Below are 17,900 nucleotides of genomic sequence, written 5' to 3'. Positions count from 1 at the left end.
ATTACTAAAACACTTCTTTTGGATCCCGTGGAAAAAAAAGATAGAAGTATTTTTAAAGGAAAAACAAAAAAAATGTAGTAATTAAATAACCAAATCTTTTGAATTTGATCTAAATAAAAATGCCATTTGATATCTCGTCCAAGTCCCACGGGCAGGTCTTTAAGCCGTTCTATTTCATATGTAACTCTGTAGTTACCAACTCTCCAGTTCAACTCGACGCACCCTTTGTTTGAGGTCCGAGGGGAATTCCTGTTTTTCATCCACCATTCCATCTTTGTATGTCGTAACTGCATTTTTCGTTTACAATCGTCTCCCGCATGAAAAGATGCCTAAACAACAAGAAAACATCACCACCTCAAATTCAACTAACCCATCATTTCTAGTCATACAGAGACTTGAGTAACAACCGCCTAGGACTCCTAGATGACTACTAGAAGGGTACCAAAATATGTAATTTTTCTTTATACTAATTAGTATACTGGGTATATTATCATTCTCACTATCAAGTCAATTTTTTAGCAGTTTTGATAAATATATTATAAAAAATAAAACATCCATTATCCTGTGAAATTGACCTATCGAATTAAAAGAATCGAATCTTACACGATTATGTATATGATATAATATTGACAATTCTGCACATGAGATGATGTGAGTTAACTAAATATTATATACGATAAATGTGATACATGTGATTAACATATTTTATAAAATAACTTTTTTCTTGTTATTAGATACTAGCATCAAGTGACATTATATATTAGAACAAACCATTTTTTCACTCCGTGCGTAGCTTATGAATTAGTATGATAAATTGGATCCATGTTTTGAAATTACTTTTATCATTATTAAAACAAAAGGTACCACAGAAAGAAACTAATAATAAATAAGCTCATGACCTAAAAAGTAATGTAAAACATTCAATAAATTAATAAAAATTATTGAACACGAAAAACAACTATAACTTAAGGCGCATGCGATACAACATTTTCAGAGCTTTTAAAACTTATATCTCCTCTATAAATAAATCGATAAGAAGTTAGAACCCTCTGGAATTTCTCCAAATTTCAATGTTCTTTAAATTTTTATAGCTCATGCTTTGTTTTTTTATATATTTTTTATTCTTTTGATCCACCAAATTATTAGATATATGCCTTACTTCATCAATAAAAACGTCAGCGAGATCATGATATAAATATATCATATTTTCAAGAAAATCTCGTTCAACCTCTTAACTCCTTCATAAATTCTTATATCTCAACTATTTTATGTTACTCCATTGGTATTTTATTAAGATATAAAATGAACAAAAAGATTTACTTCGGTAGCTTGATGGGTTATTTTTTTCCTTTGATTTTTTAATATTTTAATATTATCAAGAATAGAAAATATTAGAATTAAAGTAACATAAAAGAATTAGGAACAATGAGAATGTAGGAACCAAATTTAGAGATAATTACAGGAAATTACACACATGGTGCATTGGAATATCTTGTGTCCTCTTTAGTAACCAGTCATACATGCTACTTTTTTCGGTAAAGTACAATCTTAGATTTCCTTGCTACACCAAATTTGGGTTTTTGTAACAATGGGATTCCTAACCAAATTTTTTTGGTAACTCAAATGATCCATTATAAATCTAGTAACTCATACAAAGAGTTATCATATTATAAAATAGTTACCATAATTTGGAATTAATTCATAAAAACTAAATAACTATTGAAAGTGTGAGATCATTAGTTATACAGTCCTAACACATTCTATATTAAATTACTATTACTAATATTCCTACCCAAAATCTATGTATACCAAAATCCACCCCATGTTATAGATCTTTGTCATTTTTAGTAGTAACACAATTTTACAAAGCTAACACAATTGATTTATTTTAAAATTTAGAAAATGTAAAATAAAATTATAGAATTTTATAAATCTTTTTTTGGAATCAATTTCAGTTCTAGAACCTGAGAACAACTTATATCCTGGAACCAAAATGATATTGGAACAACAACAACTTAAATACAGCTCGATATCTTCGAGGACCAAACCAAATCTTATCTAAGTTTTCCGACAGAACTCCATTATCTTCTTCACTAACAAAGCCGTTTAATTTTGATCTCCCAAATCATGTAACAACGATAGTCGAAGGAATTAGAGGATTGAATCTCAGTCAATCAAGGAATTAGGTGTTTAATTTTGATCTCCCAAAGCGTCTAATTTTGCCAAACTTGATCAATTACAGGTTGGGTTTCTTTCTTCTTCCTTTTTTTGTTGCTTTAAGATTGTCTAATATTGAGTCTCTCAGATTTTATGCTATGCGAATTGGGTGTTTTCTGGATTATTATAACATTGGGTTTAGAAATTGTATTTACATTAACTGACCTAATTCATGATATTGCCCAAAATATGTTTGCACTGATTGATTTTTTTGTTTATGGTTTTCTTAGTGCTGCTGTACTAGGATGCCTCACACCATTTACTTGTATCATTGGAAACCATTAGAACTGACTAGATGTGCTTAAACATAATAGTTACAGGGAAGTAATTGCTTTTGATTTATTTGTTTGTCTATTGCTTGCTTTGTTTACTGCTTAATTTCACACCCGATGAGATGCTAATGTGGTCAAGTTTGATTTTTCAGAATGCAGAGGGGATTGGATAAGTCCTGGATGTTCGAAAATAATAGATTTGGTTAAGTGTACAGAGATGGGGTGAAATTCTTCATTCAATATGCATCTACATATGGTCTTTGGAAAACCGTTTGTCCTTTCCCATGTTCTAGATGTTTAAATGGGGATAGTCTCATTATTAAGGAAGTGCAGTAGCATTTGTACCTGTATGGTATCGACAAGACGTATGTGACTTGGGTCTTTCATGGTGAGAAGCGGCCAGGTAATAATGCGATGAGTATTCCAGTAGAGGATGTGTCTAATGATCAAATTATAGAAGATGCATTTCCATATTTGAGTACTCTTATTGATGCTGCATTTGAAGTTCATGGAAGGAATGGCGGTGGTGTTTGCGTAGATGATGTGAATGGGACACAGGATGGTGATGAAGATCCATTTGAGTTTGAACAAGATGCACAAAAGCGACACGAAAATTACAAAAAATTGGCTGAACAGTAATTGTATCCCACTTGTGAACGCAAGGTCAGTACACTCCCTGCGATTGTGGAGCTGCAGAATATAAAGAAACAGTTTGGAATTCAGGTAATTGTGTGACCAAATTGCTGAAAATGATAAAAGGGTGGATGCCAGAAGAACCTCCTCTGTTTTCAGAACTTACAAGTTATGAAGTCTAGTTAGAATATTTTAAAGGGTTTGTTTCTGTTCATTTATGTTTTGTAACTACTGGAGAAACTATATAATTTGTTCTAAGTTTGGGCAAGATTAGTTAGGAGATGGGCATACATGCTTGTCACTAGAGAAACTGAGACTCACTTTTCACTGTAATGTATCATTTGCTGATCCAGTGATGTGAGGCATGCTCCTGAGTTGGCATCTAAAGATCATTATTCTAGATCTCCTGCACTAGATGTTCTACTTTGATTGTATGTGGTAATCCAAGTATTCCTGCATAATCAAATATTACATCTTAGAATGGTGTTACTAACATGAAGCTCGGATGCAGTTTTACGTCTGCTGATTTCTTACAGAATTCTTTGTATGATGAATTTTTCTTTCATAAGCTTGGTCTTTGTATTTGTCCTTGGTCTTTGGATTTGTCCTTGTTGGATATTTCATATTTCCTGTTTTGACTGCTGGTTTTAAATGGTTGAAATTTATTTCATTTTCTCATTACAGGTGAAAAGGTGGGCTAAGCTTGTGAATGCCTTTTGTACTCAAAAGCTGCAGTTTGAAATAATCTACAAAGTCTAATCCAATACTATGAAGAGTTAAAAAAACCAAGCTGATGAAGTAAACCTCTGTGACCAGGACGCGCTTGCAGAAGATACGCTTTTTCATTGGTTCCGCTCAGGGTTAAACCCCGAGGGTAGGTGAGCAGTTGAGATATCACTTGTAGAAATTGCTTGCATCCTTTGCCACTTCATTGGTTTCAGTATCATTGATTAGGTTTCTGTTGTTGTAGAGAAAGCTTTGGAACTCATTTATTTGTGCTAATCTCTTTCATCACGCATGATCAAGGTCGAACTGACCACTGCACCTTCTACTAGCTAGTTTTGAGTTTTGTTAATTGAACCAACTGTAACCAAAAATGTAACCAGTTTATGCATTCAAACAGAGTTCAGTAAATACATTTTGTCACAAACCTTAAATGAATTTGTAATTCGTGTCTCAGAAATTGATTAGTGACTCATAATCTTCCAATTTTGTGCAGTTATTTCCATTTCCTCAATCTCGTTTTAAAAATGGATTCCCGAATAGAAATTAGATTGGCCTTGTTATTCCAAACCTATTATTTGGTTTAGACAAGTGCATCTCATTCTGATAATGTCTTGAAGACACAAGTTTCTGTTGTTATCCAACGAAATATCCAGAGTTTATAACAAAATCGGATCAGTGTCTCAAAAATTGATTAGTGACTCGAAATCTTTCGATTTTGTGTGCAGTGTGGACCAAAATTTGCCTTGACCGATCTCTGATTAACAAAATTTGATTCTTGTCTCAAAAACTACTATTTGGTTTAGGCAAGTGCATCTCAATATGATAATGTCTTCAAGATACACGTTTGAGTGTTGTTATCCAATGAAATATCTGAAGCTTATAAGAAAATCGGGTCCGAGTCTTAGAAACTGATGAGGAACTCGAAATCTGCCGATTTTGTGCACTTACTTCTATTTATTCGTTCTCGTGTTAAAGATGCATTCCCAATTATAATTTCGACCGACCTTGTTATCCGAAACCTACTATTTGGTTTTGACAAGCGCATCTCAATCTGATAATGTCTTCAAGACACAAGTTTATGTGTTGTTATCCAACGAAATATCAGATGCTTATAAGCGAATCGTATTCGAATATCAGAAACTGATGAGGAACTCAAAATCTACCGATTTGTGAATTTACTTCTATTTATTCGGTCTCATGTTAAAGATGGATTCCCGATTATAATTTAGACCTACCTTGTTATCCGAAACCTACTATTTGGTTTAGGGAAGTGCATCTCAATCTGATAATGTCTTCAAGATACACGTTTGAGTGTTGTTATCCAACGAAATATCTGAAGCTTATAAGAAAATCGGGTCCGAGTCTTAGAAACTGATAAGGAACTCGAAATCTGCCGATTTTGTGCACTTACTTCTATTTATTCGTTCTCGTGTTAAAGATGCATACCCGACTATAATTTAGACCGACCTTGTTATCTGAAACCTACTATTTGGTTTTGACAAGCGCATCTCAATCTGATAATGTCTTCAAGACACAAGTTTATGTGTTGTTATCCAACGAAATATCAGATGCTTATAAGCGAATCGTATTCGAATATCAGAAACTGATGAGGAACTCAAAATCTACCGATTTGTGAATTTACTTCTATTTATTCGGTCTCATGTTAAAGATGGATTCCCGATTATAATTTAGACCGACCTTGTTATCCGAAACCTACTATTTGGTTTGGGCAAGTGCATCTCAATCTGATAATGTCTTCAAGATACACGTTTGAGTGTTGTTATCCAACGAAATATCTGAAGCTTATAAGAAAATCGGGTCCGAGTCTTAGAAACTGATGAGGAACTCGAAATCTGCCGATTTTGTGCACTTACTTCTATTTATTCGTTCTCGTGTTAAAGATGCATACCCGATTATAATTTAGACCGACCTTGTTATCCGAAACTTACTATTTGGTTGTGACAAGCGCATCTCAATCTGATAATGTCTTCAAGACACAAGTTTGTGTGTTGTTATCCAACGAAATATCAGATGCTTATAAGAGAATCGTATTCGAATATCAGAAACTGATTAGGAACTCAAAATCTACCGATTTGTGAATTTACTTTTATTTATTCGGTCTCATGTTAAAGATGGATTCCCGATTATAATTTAGACCGACCTTGTTATCCGAAACCTACTATTTGGTTTAGGCAAGTGCATCTCAATCTGATAATGTCTTCTAGATACACGTTTGAGTGTTGTTATCCAACGAAATATCTGAAGCTTATAAGAAAATCGGGTCCGAGTCTTAGAAACTGATGAGGAACTCGAAATCTGCCGATTTTGTGCACTTACTTCTATTTATTCGTTCTCGTGTTAAAGATGCATACCCGATTATAATTTAGACTGACCTTGTTATCTGAAACCTACTATTTGGTTTTGACAAGCGCATCTCAATCTGATAATGTCTTCAAGACACAAGTTTGTGTGTTGTTATCCAACGAAATATCAGATGCTTATAAGCGAATCGTATTTGAATATCAGAAACTGATGAGGAACTCAAAATCTACCGATTTGTGAATTTACTTCTATTTATTCGATCTCATGTTAAAGATGGATTCCCGATTATAATTCAGGCCGACCTTATTATCCGAAATCTACTATTTGGTTTAGACAAGTGCATCTCAATCGAATGTGTCTCAGAAATTGATAAGTGATTTTAATTTTGAACTGTCAATTGCGCGGTCCGTATGAAAAAAAAATGATTTTAACCCTCATTTTTGACTGGATCCGTATGAGCAAAATAAAGGATTTATGACCGTCGATTAGGATAATAGAAATGAATGTGATCAAAATGTTAACGTGGACCGCGTTAGACCACATCTGTTTCTCTGCATCACAAAACCTTATCAACTTCGTGAAAAACGAAATCCCCATTTTTCCCCTCATCTTTTCTTCTCCCGCTCCAAAAAAAATTCCCCTATCACCTTAAATCTTCCGCTAAATCACTCTGAAATTTTAGAATGGATTCAAATCTAAGTTTTAGTTCCCCCCTTCCTCTCTTTTCTGTATAATCTGATCTCCTGACCTGATTCTATTTTTTTCTCTCCAAACTTAGGGTTTCTTTCTCTCAAATCTCTCTATCAATCACATCATTCTCACGGTCTTTGCCTCTCTTAAGGTGAAAACTATTTTTGTTTTAGTATAATTTTATGAATTTTTGATATTAAGATATTAGGGTTTCAGTTTCTCTTGGAAATTGGTTTTGATATTAAGACTTTAGGTTTCTGTTTCTGTATATTAAGATTTTGGTACTAATTTTTCTCTAATTCTACTTTATTTTTAGGGGTAATTTTGGAAGTCCATTTGGAGGAGTGGCTGTGTTCAAAGGTTTGTGGATCTACCTCTGAATTTTTTGCTTTTTCGATTTTATGATTTTTAAAAAAAATTCCCTTTTTTATACAACTTGTTTATCTCTGAATCTACTGTGTGTAATTTTTGTGGATTTTAATCTGATGGTTTTTTGATGTTTTTGATGATCATGGAGATTATCTAAGAAGTGGAAGCAAGATTAAATTCTTTGAAACTCTTTTCTATTAGATTATCTTGCTCAATTACAAACTGTGTATGTCTTGCCTATTTATAATCTTTGTTTAGGGGTTCTTTTTTTGTTTATGAAAACGGGTTTTATACTTTCTGACCTCTTCATTTTTCTTGTTCTGCAGCAAGTCCTTTATTGTAAGCTTCGCAAAGTTTTTTAGTTTTTTCAGATGATTGATGAAACACATACAGTTGGAGACCTAAGCGATGCTGACAGGTGAGACTCTTTATTGCCTTCAATGCTTTCTGCATCACCTACTATATATGCGTCAAGACAATAATTCCTGTGACTACTATCATGTGCAGGTTGTTCCTGTGACTACTATCATGTGCAGGATACTACCATGTTGTAACGGCATTTGTCGAGAGAACTCTAGTCAGGATACTACCATGTTGTTTATGTTCGGGTCTGATACCTTCACACCCCCTTTGCAAAACACTGCCGTAAAGCTCAGTTTGCTGATTTTATTCTTTAATTTGTGGTTTGTAGACATTGTCCACCACATGGAATCAGTCTGGATGAGATTTTTATTATCACTTGGTAAAGCTTAATGCAAAACCATTTCATCATGTTTTTGTTTTTCTTTGTCAATGAGTAGTATTCAGTTTATAATATTTTGGGGTTTGAAACGGGAACGAGATCCAAGTATCCAACAACATCTTAATTCTGTAAAAAATGGTGTGATGTTCTTTGCTAAGTGTCTGATTCCTGTGAATCAGAAGTCCAAAAGAACTCTGACTTGAGCAGATTGGATGTTGTGAAGGTATTAAGAGGGAAAAGCTGTTACTACATTTTATTATGTCTTCATTTTGTTTGTAAGTTGAAAGTCAGTTGTTGGTTTATGACATTTCTTAGATGTGCATATGCAGGGACAAACCCATGGATTGAAGTGGACGGTAGAGTGACTTCTAAAAATGCTTTACAAGGTGAAGTTATGATGAAACTTTGATATATTTCTTTAGGTATTAGATAGTATTGGGTCAGTACTGATATATCTTTTTTTCGGACATGCAAGATGTACAAATAACTCATCTTTATTTCTAATTCCTGTTAATTATAATTATGTTTGAAACTCTTGTGGTTATCCACATACAATTAGCTCATCTTATTGATGTGCTTGTAAGTGGATATATTTGTTAAGAATATGAATTTATTATTGAATGATAATGGTATGAGTTGATGGTTCTCTATTGTAAAATACCATGTATCGAGTTACCCGCTTGTAAATGAGATTGTTGTTTTTATTTTGAAGCATAGTAGAGCATATGTTATAAACAAGAATACTGATACAGTTGTACTACATATAACTTAGGAAAGAGGTGTAGAACATATGTGCTTGAAATGGTCTGTGTATTCGACAAGGCATGTGGCAAGGTAATTGTCTCCCCAACCTTTTGTTTGTAATCTGGAATTCTTCGTATGTTTATTTCGTTACTTCAAACACATACCCATAATGTAGACTTCTCATTCAGTTTATGAAATACATGGTCCTCTGTAGACAGTACTGGTTACGCTGTGTCCATGAATCCCATGTGATGCAACTGCAGTTTATGCGTTGAAGGATACTTGTAAGTCTGCGCCTACTACTGGTGCTGTTAAGAAGCTGCACAAATACCGCTCTTGTTTCTCAAACTCAGAACTTGTTGCTCCCAACTCTATCCAAGTGGTGTATATTTGTTGTCTGATGTATGTGTAACATTTACAGTGGACAAGTATAACTAAGAAGTAGTTTTTTTTTGGTTTTTTTTCCAAATTGTATCAGCATCCTAATTCAGTGGATGGTGTCTTTGTAAATTACCGGTTTTGGTTTTAAACGAACTAGATATGAATATGAATATATTAGTTTCACAGAAAAATAGTTATAAATTTCCAGTTACAGAATCTGATTTGTGAATATCGTTACCTGAAAATTCCAGGTGGCCGTAACCTGAAAATTCCAGGTGGCCGGGACCTGAAAATTCCAGGTGGAAAAGTAGGATACATGTCATCTCTTTATTTGTTAATTCAACAGTTATACAAACAGTTAGCAAAGATTATAACACAATTTTGACATTACAAAATAAATAAGAAGAGTAAAATGTCAATAGTTAGGATAAACCTAGTAATGAAATTGGAGTGTTAGCATATTTAATTTCCTTATGGAGTAAAAGAGTTAGATAAAACACTAACACATTATATAACTGCATTTGGGTAACCATTTTTCTTAGTTAGGGAAATTAGCTTCTATTTTTTGGTAACACTTATTTTTCGTAAGGAAAACCTTGATTTGTTGCGCCAGGCCTATATTCACCAAACCACAAAGTCTCTTGTGATCCTTACGCTTAATTATTTTTTTTTATGTATCCTAACTAAACCATACAACAACCATACAGATTATCATGTTAAGTTCTTTACAAATGTTATCAATTTAATAATTATAATCATCATTCATGAACTCTAGAATTTCGAAATTCATTTTACGCTATAGTTCATCTGGCCTATTTTGAAACACTTACATGTTGTACAATGCTCAACCTCACTGTTTACTGAATTAAGCCCAACCCAATGGTAAAAAGATCCTCTATGAAATTATAATCATGATTCATGAGCAATTGAAAAGTTCCATATTGCGGGAAGCAAAAAAAAATTTATTGTCTCATGCAGTGAACTGGTAAAATTTTATGAAATTATACAAAAAACACCGCAAAGCTGGAATAGCTCAGCTGGTTAGAGCGTGTGGCCCTTAACCACAAGGTCACAGGTTCAAACCCTGTTTTTAGGGTTTTTTGTTTTTATTTTTATTTTTTTTTATTTTTAACACTAGAGAAACAGAGAGGAATTTTTGAAGGAACGGGTAAAATGTTAAAAAACAGCATATCCAAATTCTATTGTGTATCTGTGATGTCTAGAAACAACAGAGCTTAAATTTCAAACATCTTTATATGTGCATTACGAGATTCTGAAATGAGCGATCTTATTGGGATGATGACCAGTGATAGATAAAACTAAGGAAAATACAGTAACTAGAATGTGACATTCACAAAAAGGTATAATTGTACAAGAGTGATACAAGGGCTCATTCAATATAAATTTCCTTTGGATTATAATTCAATGATCAAATGTGGAACAATTTAAGACAACTTCTACTTGTATGTAAGCTCGGATTCTCCAGAACTATAAAATGTTGTTCCGGAGATTCATAAAGAAAAAGAAAATAGAAATAAAAACAAGACGGAGCCAACATACATCTATAATACAAGTACAACTTGCAGTAATGTAAACAGTTGATGGAAGCGTTTCATGTGGAATGATTCTATCACAAAATGCTGGCTAACAACCAAATATGCAACAACAGACACTAAGCTACGACACCTATTCTTGCTCTGGGACGACTCATCAAAATTCGACCTCCAGATACCCTGCAATTAAAAGGTGTGTCACATAATTGTAAGCAACTAGTGAAGGGATTAAGTATATTTACATCCTTAGCTAGAGATGGGAAAAAAAAAGTGAATTGTAAGATATTCATACACTTCATGTGGTGCCCAAAAATAAGTGGAAATAAAAGAACAAGAAAACTGAAAATGTACCAGATCCCGTCGATCCGATCAGCTAAAAGTTTTCCTTGTTTGGGGACGAGACCAGATGTATTTAGCGATTTGAACACATGACCTGCAAGAAAACAGCTATGAAATCCACCCAAAGCTACTCAAAACAACTACTTTAAGAAAGTGATCATCTAGTACATAAAACCACATTCAAACCTTTATCATCATCAGTTTCAGGGGGGTTGAGTAGCCGATCGGATTAGGAATCAATAGTTAGAGCAAGATGGTCACTTTATCCCTTCCTCATGGACCTCACATGAGCCGCAGAAGAAGCAGCGGGGGATGTGGAGTTCCTTCCAGCTGGACCCTACATAAGCAAAAGTGAGTGATTTGTATAAGCAACCAACTGTCAAGACTAAAACTGGATACCGTATTCAAGGTATATGTGTGTATCAACAACCATGTATGGGAAGCTTAAAACCTAAGTCAAAATTGCTTACAATGGTTTCAATTTCAGATATCTCTGAACCAGATGCCAATGAAGGCCCTTCAAGTATGCTCCTATCCTGGACAGCATCTGATGGAGGCAGACCCTTACGAACTGGAACTTCAAGTAATGCAACTTTTGCTGACAGCTCATCCATAAACTTTTTGTTCCCATGCAATTCGACACCCAGTTCCTGGGCTCTAGCCTTTGAATTTTCAGATTCTAGGATTAGATCTTTGATCAGCTTTTCTAAAACCGGAAATAAATTTCTTATGGTAACAGATTTTTGTTCTTTAATTAACTCTTCCCCTCCAAATTTCTGAATTATTTTCTCCAAATCAAATGCTAACTTAGCTAAGTCACTCTTTGAATGTTCTAGCTCTTGGTTAATGCTAATAATATTTCCAGCTTCCTTTTTCAGATGCTCAATTTCCTGAACACTTTCTGAAAGTCTAGATTGCAGTTCTTCCTTGTCATGAGCAGATAATTCAAACTGATGCTGCATCTGTGCAACTGTATCTACAACGTAAAAGAGCTTCTTAACAGGATCTGCCACAAAAGATTCCGTGTTCTTCAGTTCTGATACCCTAAAAGGGATCTCAATTTCATTTATCTTCTCTAGAAGGGTTTGAATTTGGCCTTCTGAAAGAAGGCGGCCTTCTTTTTCTGAAATCACAAAGAGGATCAAACAAGTCACTAGACAAAACCAATAATGATTTACAGCTTAAATCTAAGGTTAACTTGAGTTTACATACCTTGACTTTTAATTGCAAAAGAAACATGCAAGGACGATAGTTCTGCTTCTTTTTCCCTCAATACATCTTCCATGGCAAGACATTCATCCAGTTTAAGATTCATCGAGTTGCAGGAACTCTTTAATTCTTCTAAAGTAGTCTCCAACTCAGAGGCTCTGCTTTGATGAAGATCCCTTTCTTGCGTGACACTTTCAAGGTTTAATTTGGTCCCTTCCAATTCATTTCGTAAATCTTTAATGGTCACCTCTCATGCACTATTTAAGCTCTCCAACTGTTTATTTTGACTTTGAAATTTTTTAACAGCACTTAGAACGTTCTCTACCGCTTTAACACCTTCAGTGCCAAGTAAGCCCCGTTGCTCTTCCACTGCATCACCACTAGCTTTTCTTTCACTTGAGAACAAGCTAGAGTTCAAATTTTCATCTTCAAAACTCAGCTCATCAACAATATCCTTGCATGCAGAAAGCATCATAGTCACATCATTCTGCAACTTATGTATCATGCTCTCTTGCTCACGGTTGTGAATTTCTACGTTTTTCACCTGCTGCTTCAAAGATTCCATAGTCTCAAGCGTTACAACAACTCCATCTATTGTTTGCTGCAATGCTTCGGTGAGGACTGCAACATACTCATCCATAGAACCAGAAAACCCTACAAAACTATCTATTATCAATTTGTTCTTCATATTGAAACCTTCTATGATATCTGTGAAATAAGAGGAGATATTCTCAGGGTCCGCAGCACTATTCTCACTGTTGTCAATTGTATCGATATGAAAGTTTCCAAGGTCTGGTGGAGGGAGATTTTCCAGGTGATGATCCATCTAAAATATAAACAACAAGAAGCCATATTAACTTTGGGAAAAACATGTGAGAAGATCAAGGGAAGGAAATTCCAGCGAAGATCATGTTATCAGTAACTGTGATGATAGTCAGTGGCTAACACAAAAATCTATTGTCTCAATCTTCATTTCATTTGAAACTAGAACTCCGAGATAGGGCCATTTATTACTTTGCAATGAAAAACTAAGGTGCTCAACGACATATATCAAAACTGTACCTCTGTGCCAGCTCGAGCAGGCAATAGTCCCGAGCCTTCGTCAACGAACCGATCCCGTATTCCTTCTAGAAGGAGGTGCATATCTCTTAGGCTCTCAAGTTTTTTCTTAAAGCCTCGTGTTAATAAAAAGAGAAGCCCGCTATCTTTCATTAACATTTCCAGATGATTGGGGTGCTCTAGTAGCTCCAAAGACTGCCCTTTTGAGGCTCCACGAGTTCCAGCCAATTCTTCCACTGAGGAACTTAACTTTGCATTAAGTGTTGCTATTTCCTGTTCAGTATTTCTCTTTTCATTGACAAGCACCGCAATGTCATTCTCTGCATTTGCTAATGCATCTTCCAGTGATTTTATTGTTGTGTATGCATCTGATACCTTGCTAGCTTGAATGTTGGCTTCAGTTTTTGCTTCCTCTAGCTCCTTCTCCAAGAGATCTCTAGAAACTTGGGAATCGTTCAGTTCTTTAGAAAGCACGGAGGCATGCTTTTCCACCCGAGATAGAGCATCTTCAAGTGATTTTATACTTCGGTTCGCCTCTGCTAACTCACTAGCTTGAGAATCTACTCCTGCTTTTGCCTTCTCTAGATCGTTTTCCGCATTAGTTATATGTAACTCTGCAGCAGCCTTTTCCTTAGAAAGGATAGAAATTCTACTCTCCGCAGATGATAATGCTTCTTCAAGTGATCTTACAGTTTGGTTTGCCTCTGAAGCAGCCTTCTCCTCAGCAAAAATAGAGATTCTGCTCTTTGCAGTTGATAGTGCTTCTTCAAGTGATTTTATGGTTTGGGTCGCCTCTGCTAACTCACTAACTTGAGATTCCACTCCTGCTTTTTCCTTCTCTAACTCGTTTTCTGCAGCAGCCTTCTCCTCAACAAGAATAGAAATTCTTCGCTCAGCAGATGATACTGCTTCACTTAATAGTTGCAAGAACCTCTGTGAATTTTGTAGCTTTAAGTCCAGACTCTTCTTTTGATTTTTCTAACTCCTCCTCAACATAGGCCTTGCTGACTTCGATGTCTTGCTTTGCTTGTGTCAGAAGAGAGAGATCTTCACTACACTTCGATAATTCATCTTCCAGTGATTTAATAGTTGCATCTGCCTCTTCCAATTTGCTGGACATTGAAATGTTTTCCTGTTTTACTGTTTCTAACTCTTGTTCCGCACGAGACTTGGCAACTTGAAAATCATGATAACACTGCAAAAGCCATTTCACCTTTTCCACAGGATCCTCTAACATTGCATCAACAGTAACGGCCACAGTATCAATTGACTTAACTACTATCTGCAAAGTATAATTGCTCTCTTGTAAGGACTGCTCGAATTGATCTCTCTGCTCTTTCATGGCCGCAAAATCAGATTCCAAATTAGACATGCTTTCCAAATCACGTGAAAGTTTATTAATTTGATCTCTGCACTCAGAAACAACAGACCCTTGCTGCTCCAACTTTTGCTTGAGTTTTTCAATTTCGATATTCCTCTCATCTATAGAACGTTTCAGGTTTTCCCTTTCTTGGACCATACCCTTTCCTTTCTTTACAGCCATTGATAGATTTTCCCTAACCAAAGCAGTTTTACCCTCAGCTCGCTCGAGATCATTTTTCAGAGACTTATTTTCATCCTTTAGTGCATCACTTTCTCGAGACACTCTCTCTAACTCGCTTGCCAAGTTCATCAGTTTCAATTTGTCCACCATCTCTGCTTCTAGTATGTTCTCACATAGCACCAGTTTCTGATTCTGTATATACAGTAAACTCTGCATTCTCTCAAATTGTTCTGTGCAAAAAAGAGAAACCTCGGAAGTGGTACTGTTTTGCTCCTTGATCTTCTTAATGCACTTTTCTACAAGCATAGCAATGTCAGCTTGATCAGAGTCCTCCGGGTTTTGCATCTCAGAAGCCTCTAGAAACTTTCTTATTAGTCCATCCTTTTCAGATGAAACCTTGTGCTCATTTTCAGAAACTGCTTCATATTTGCGAGATAAGTCATACAATGCCATTTGAAGAGTAGCCTTCTCCTCTTTCTCTGCAAAAAGAGACACACTCAGTAGGTCAATCTCATTACGTGCTTCAGCCAACTCAGATTCATGTAAGCCAACAGACACCCAAGCACTAGCAACTTCAGCGTGCAACTTTGTTCTGTCAATTTTAGCTTGTGAAAATGACTCCTTGAGCCCATTTATCTGCGAATCCAAGTTGGAAGAGAGAACTGTTTCTGGGAGGTTAGCTGCAGATAAAGCATCTTTCACTTTGTGAAATTCAAAAGAGATATCATCCAACTTATTCTTATGATCCACAAGCCATCTGACTCTTTCTAATATATTCGTGGACTGATGTTCAGCAAGCATACCCTCAGGCAAGATGTCTTCGATTTCCTTGAGAATTGATTCCTTCGCGGAGAGTAATTCCTGGAGTTTAGCTGTCAGATTTTGACTTCTCACAAACTCCTCGGAATGACCTTCAACAGCTTCTAGGGAATTCGATTTCTCTTGTAATCGGTGCAAACACTCCTGAAGTTCATTCGTTTTCTCAGCCAACGATTCCTGAAGTGAGACTGCCAAAATTTGGCTTCTGACCAACTCCTCGGCAGTAACTTCAGCGGCCTCAAGGGAATCAGATTTCTCTTGTAATTTCTGCAAACATTCCTGAAGTTCATTTGTCTTCTCAGCAATTGAGTGCTTCAGTGAATCCCTCTGCTGAACCAGTGCCTTACCTTTTGTGACGGCCATGCCAAGCTTTTCTTTTGTATTAGCAGACCTAACCTTTTCCTGCTCAAGTTCCCCTTTGGTTCTGATGGCTTCTTCCTTCACCACTTCTAACGTCTCTTTCTCCTTGTCTAGTTCCTTCATCAGTTTGCTATTTTCAGCTTCTAGTTGATTTAACTTTGATACAAAATCAACCTCCTTTCTTTTGCAGGAAAAAAGCTCTTCACAGGCAACACCAAAAACAAACCCTAAATCATTTTCCTCCGGTACATTGAAATCCGACCTAACCTCACTCAAACATTGTTTGAGGCCATCGATTTCAACAAGAAACTGATTATAGTTCTCAATCATTAGAGAGATTCCCCTTTCAACAAGAGATAACTTGTCACTAGCAGAATCATCCAACAAGTCCTCTTGCTTGACTATTGCACCAACAGAAACTAATAACCTCTTCAATACAACCTCCGCATGTAGGTTTGACTCATTATGGACTTCAAATGATTCTTTCAACGTCTGTTGAAGTGATTCCATGTGAGATTCAACAACACTTTTGGAAACCGAAAGGTCATTGACTTTTGTATTAAGATCATCAATCTCTTGATCCTTCTGGAAAATAACAGTTTGGAGTTGTTTCACCACATCCCCAGACTGCAATTTTTCATCTAAAACACTTTCAAGACGCATGGTTAATCTGGAACAGTCACTGACCATTCTCTGCAATGGAGAAATCAACTCATCGGTACTACCTTTTACCCCCTCCACTTTTTCTTCCTGGTGATGATTCTCAGCTTTCCCTTCACCAGTCTCAACTGGCGAATGCTGACTAGTGATAACCTCAAGCTTCTGACGAAGTGTAAAAAGTTCTCTTATGAAGCCATTTATTTCAACCTGCACCAGAAATACAAACTCGAATCATATATTTCCCAACCAAACGAAAACAAAAATACCCACATAGTTCAACTTCCCGACCTTATACTCATGCGCCATTGTGTCTTTCTCAGCAACAGCTTTATTCAACATTGCCCGAAGTTGTGAAACCTCATCAAAAAACACACGAGTTTGTCCACAATCCTCACCGGCGAAGAACCAGATTCCTCTGTACCAACTTTCTCCTCTTCTGCTTCCACCATGATGTGATGACTCTCGTCCTGGGTTTCATTGATGGAGACAACAGGTCGTTCTTGTTCAACATCAATATTCTTCCTGTTATTATCCAAATCCAACTCATCAGAAGCATCAACAAACATATCTTCCTTAAGACTCTCCTGGATTTTCACTATACCATCCAATTCAGACCTCAAAATCCACAAATAAACTGCAAAAAACCTAAAAATTCTAAAATTAACAAACAATTGTAACCTACCTGATGATCTAATTTGGTAGCTGGTGGTTGCATTTCAGCGTCCCCAGCATTAATACTGTGATTAGTAGCAAAACCATTTGTTCCTTCCTCAGCTGCCGAATCAACATCTTCAGATGAAACCCCTAGATCTGGAGTTCACTCAGTAACTTCAATTTCATGTTCATTTCCATCAACCCCCCCATTTTCAGCTACCATGGAGTTCCTTAAATCTTCATGCTTTTCTAATTGTCAGACATCTCAGCCCTAACATGAACCTAATTTCTTATCCTAACAATCAAATATGCACATAATAAGTGAGTTTTTGAGACAGGAACTGATAAGCATAATTAGCCAAGCATATGCAAGATGCGTTTTCCAGCATAAGAAAACTGATAAGCATAATTTTCCACATGCATGTCTGATGCATGCAATCTTCTACCCCATAAAGAGACTCATTGTCTCGCACAATTTGGTATTGTAACAGTCCCGTGTATGTCACCATAGAACAACTAGTAAATTGGTTTGTTTTTCATTTTCTATACAATAAAGAAAATGTGTATCCCACACTAAGCTGAAAATCCTATCCCACTAAGCTTAAAAT

The 17,900-nt window shown here is 35.8% G+C and overlaps 2 protein-coding genes and 1 non-coding gene across 4 annotated transcripts; 1 reads left to right on the top strand and 2 right to left on the bottom strand.

Annotated features, from left to right (window-relative positions):
• The first annotated feature begins 10,118 nt into the window (after positions 1–10,118).
• TRNAK-CUU lies at positions 10,119–10,192 on the top strand. The gene has a single exon. It is a non-coding gene; the product is annotated as a tRNA-Lys (tRNA).
• A 465-nt stretch (positions 10,193–10,657) lies between these two features.
• LOC113296407 (putative leucine-rich repeat-containing protein DDB_G0290503) lies at positions 10,658–17,353 on the bottom strand. The gene is made up of 10 exons (XM_026544719.1): positions 17,321–17,353; positions 17,034–17,222; positions 14,266–16,845; positions 13,260–14,234; positions 12,502–13,023; positions 12,201–12,444; positions 11,459–12,111; positions 11,175–11,325; positions 11,001–11,082; positions 10,658–10,829 (listed from the first exon to the last, which is right to left on the bottom strand). Exons 1-8 carry the CDS (start codon positions 17,351–17,353, stop codon positions 11,251–11,253), a joined length of 5,271 nt encoding a protein of 1,756 aa, XP_026400504.1. The 3' UTR covers positions 10,658–10,829; positions 11,001–11,082; positions 11,175–11,250.
• On the bottom strand, positions 12,383–13,640 carry LOC113300163. 2 transcript variants are annotated; one of them, XM_026549361.1, is made up of 2 exons: positions 13,260–13,640; positions 12,383–12,851 (listed from the first exon to the last, which is right to left on the bottom strand). In XM_026549361.1, the coding sequence occupies exon 2, from the start codon at positions 12,835–12,837 to the stop codon at positions 12,448–12,450; it is 390 nt and encodes a 129-aa protein (XP_026405146.1). In that variant the 5' UTR covers positions 12,838–12,851; positions 13,260–13,640; the 3' UTR covers positions 12,383–12,447. The 2 variants fall into 2 exon arrangements, with proteins under 2 accessions (XP_026405146.1, XP_026405145.1); XM_026549360.1 differs by having other exon boundaries at positions 12,431–12,905.
• Positions 17,354–17,900: the final 547 nt, after the last annotated feature.

This window comes from Papaver somniferum, chromosome 7 (assembly GCF_003573695.1).
Source record: "Papaver somniferum cultivar HN1 chromosome 7, ASM357369v1, whole genome shotgun sequence".
In the NCBI taxonomy this organism is placed as follows: Eukaryota; Viridiplantae; Streptophyta; class Magnoliopsida; order Ranunculales; family Papaveraceae; genus Papaver; species Papaver somniferum.
This window is presented reverse-complemented; position numbering and strand designations above follow the sequence as displayed.

What these genes read in the sequence shown, in the direction of transcription:
- LOC113300163 (XM_026549360.1), bottom strand. Translation starts at nt 12,885, where the DNA reads ATGAAGAACAAATTGATAATAGATAGTTTTGTAGGGTTTTCTGGTTCT.
- LOC113296407 (XM_026544719.1), bottom strand. Translation starts at nt 17,353, where the DNA reads ATGCAACCACCAGCTACCAAATTAGATCATCAG. An exon ending in TTTTGCAATTAAAAGTCAAG is followed by an intron (nt 12,112 to 12,200) that starts GTATGTAAACTC and finishes TTGTGATTTCAG; the next exon opens with AAAAAGAAGGCCGCCTTCTT. An exon ending in TATCTGAAATTGAAACCATT is followed by an intron (nt 11,326 to 11,458) that starts GTAAGCAATTTT and finishes TTGCTTATGTAG; the next exon opens with GGTCCAGCTGGAAGGAACTC.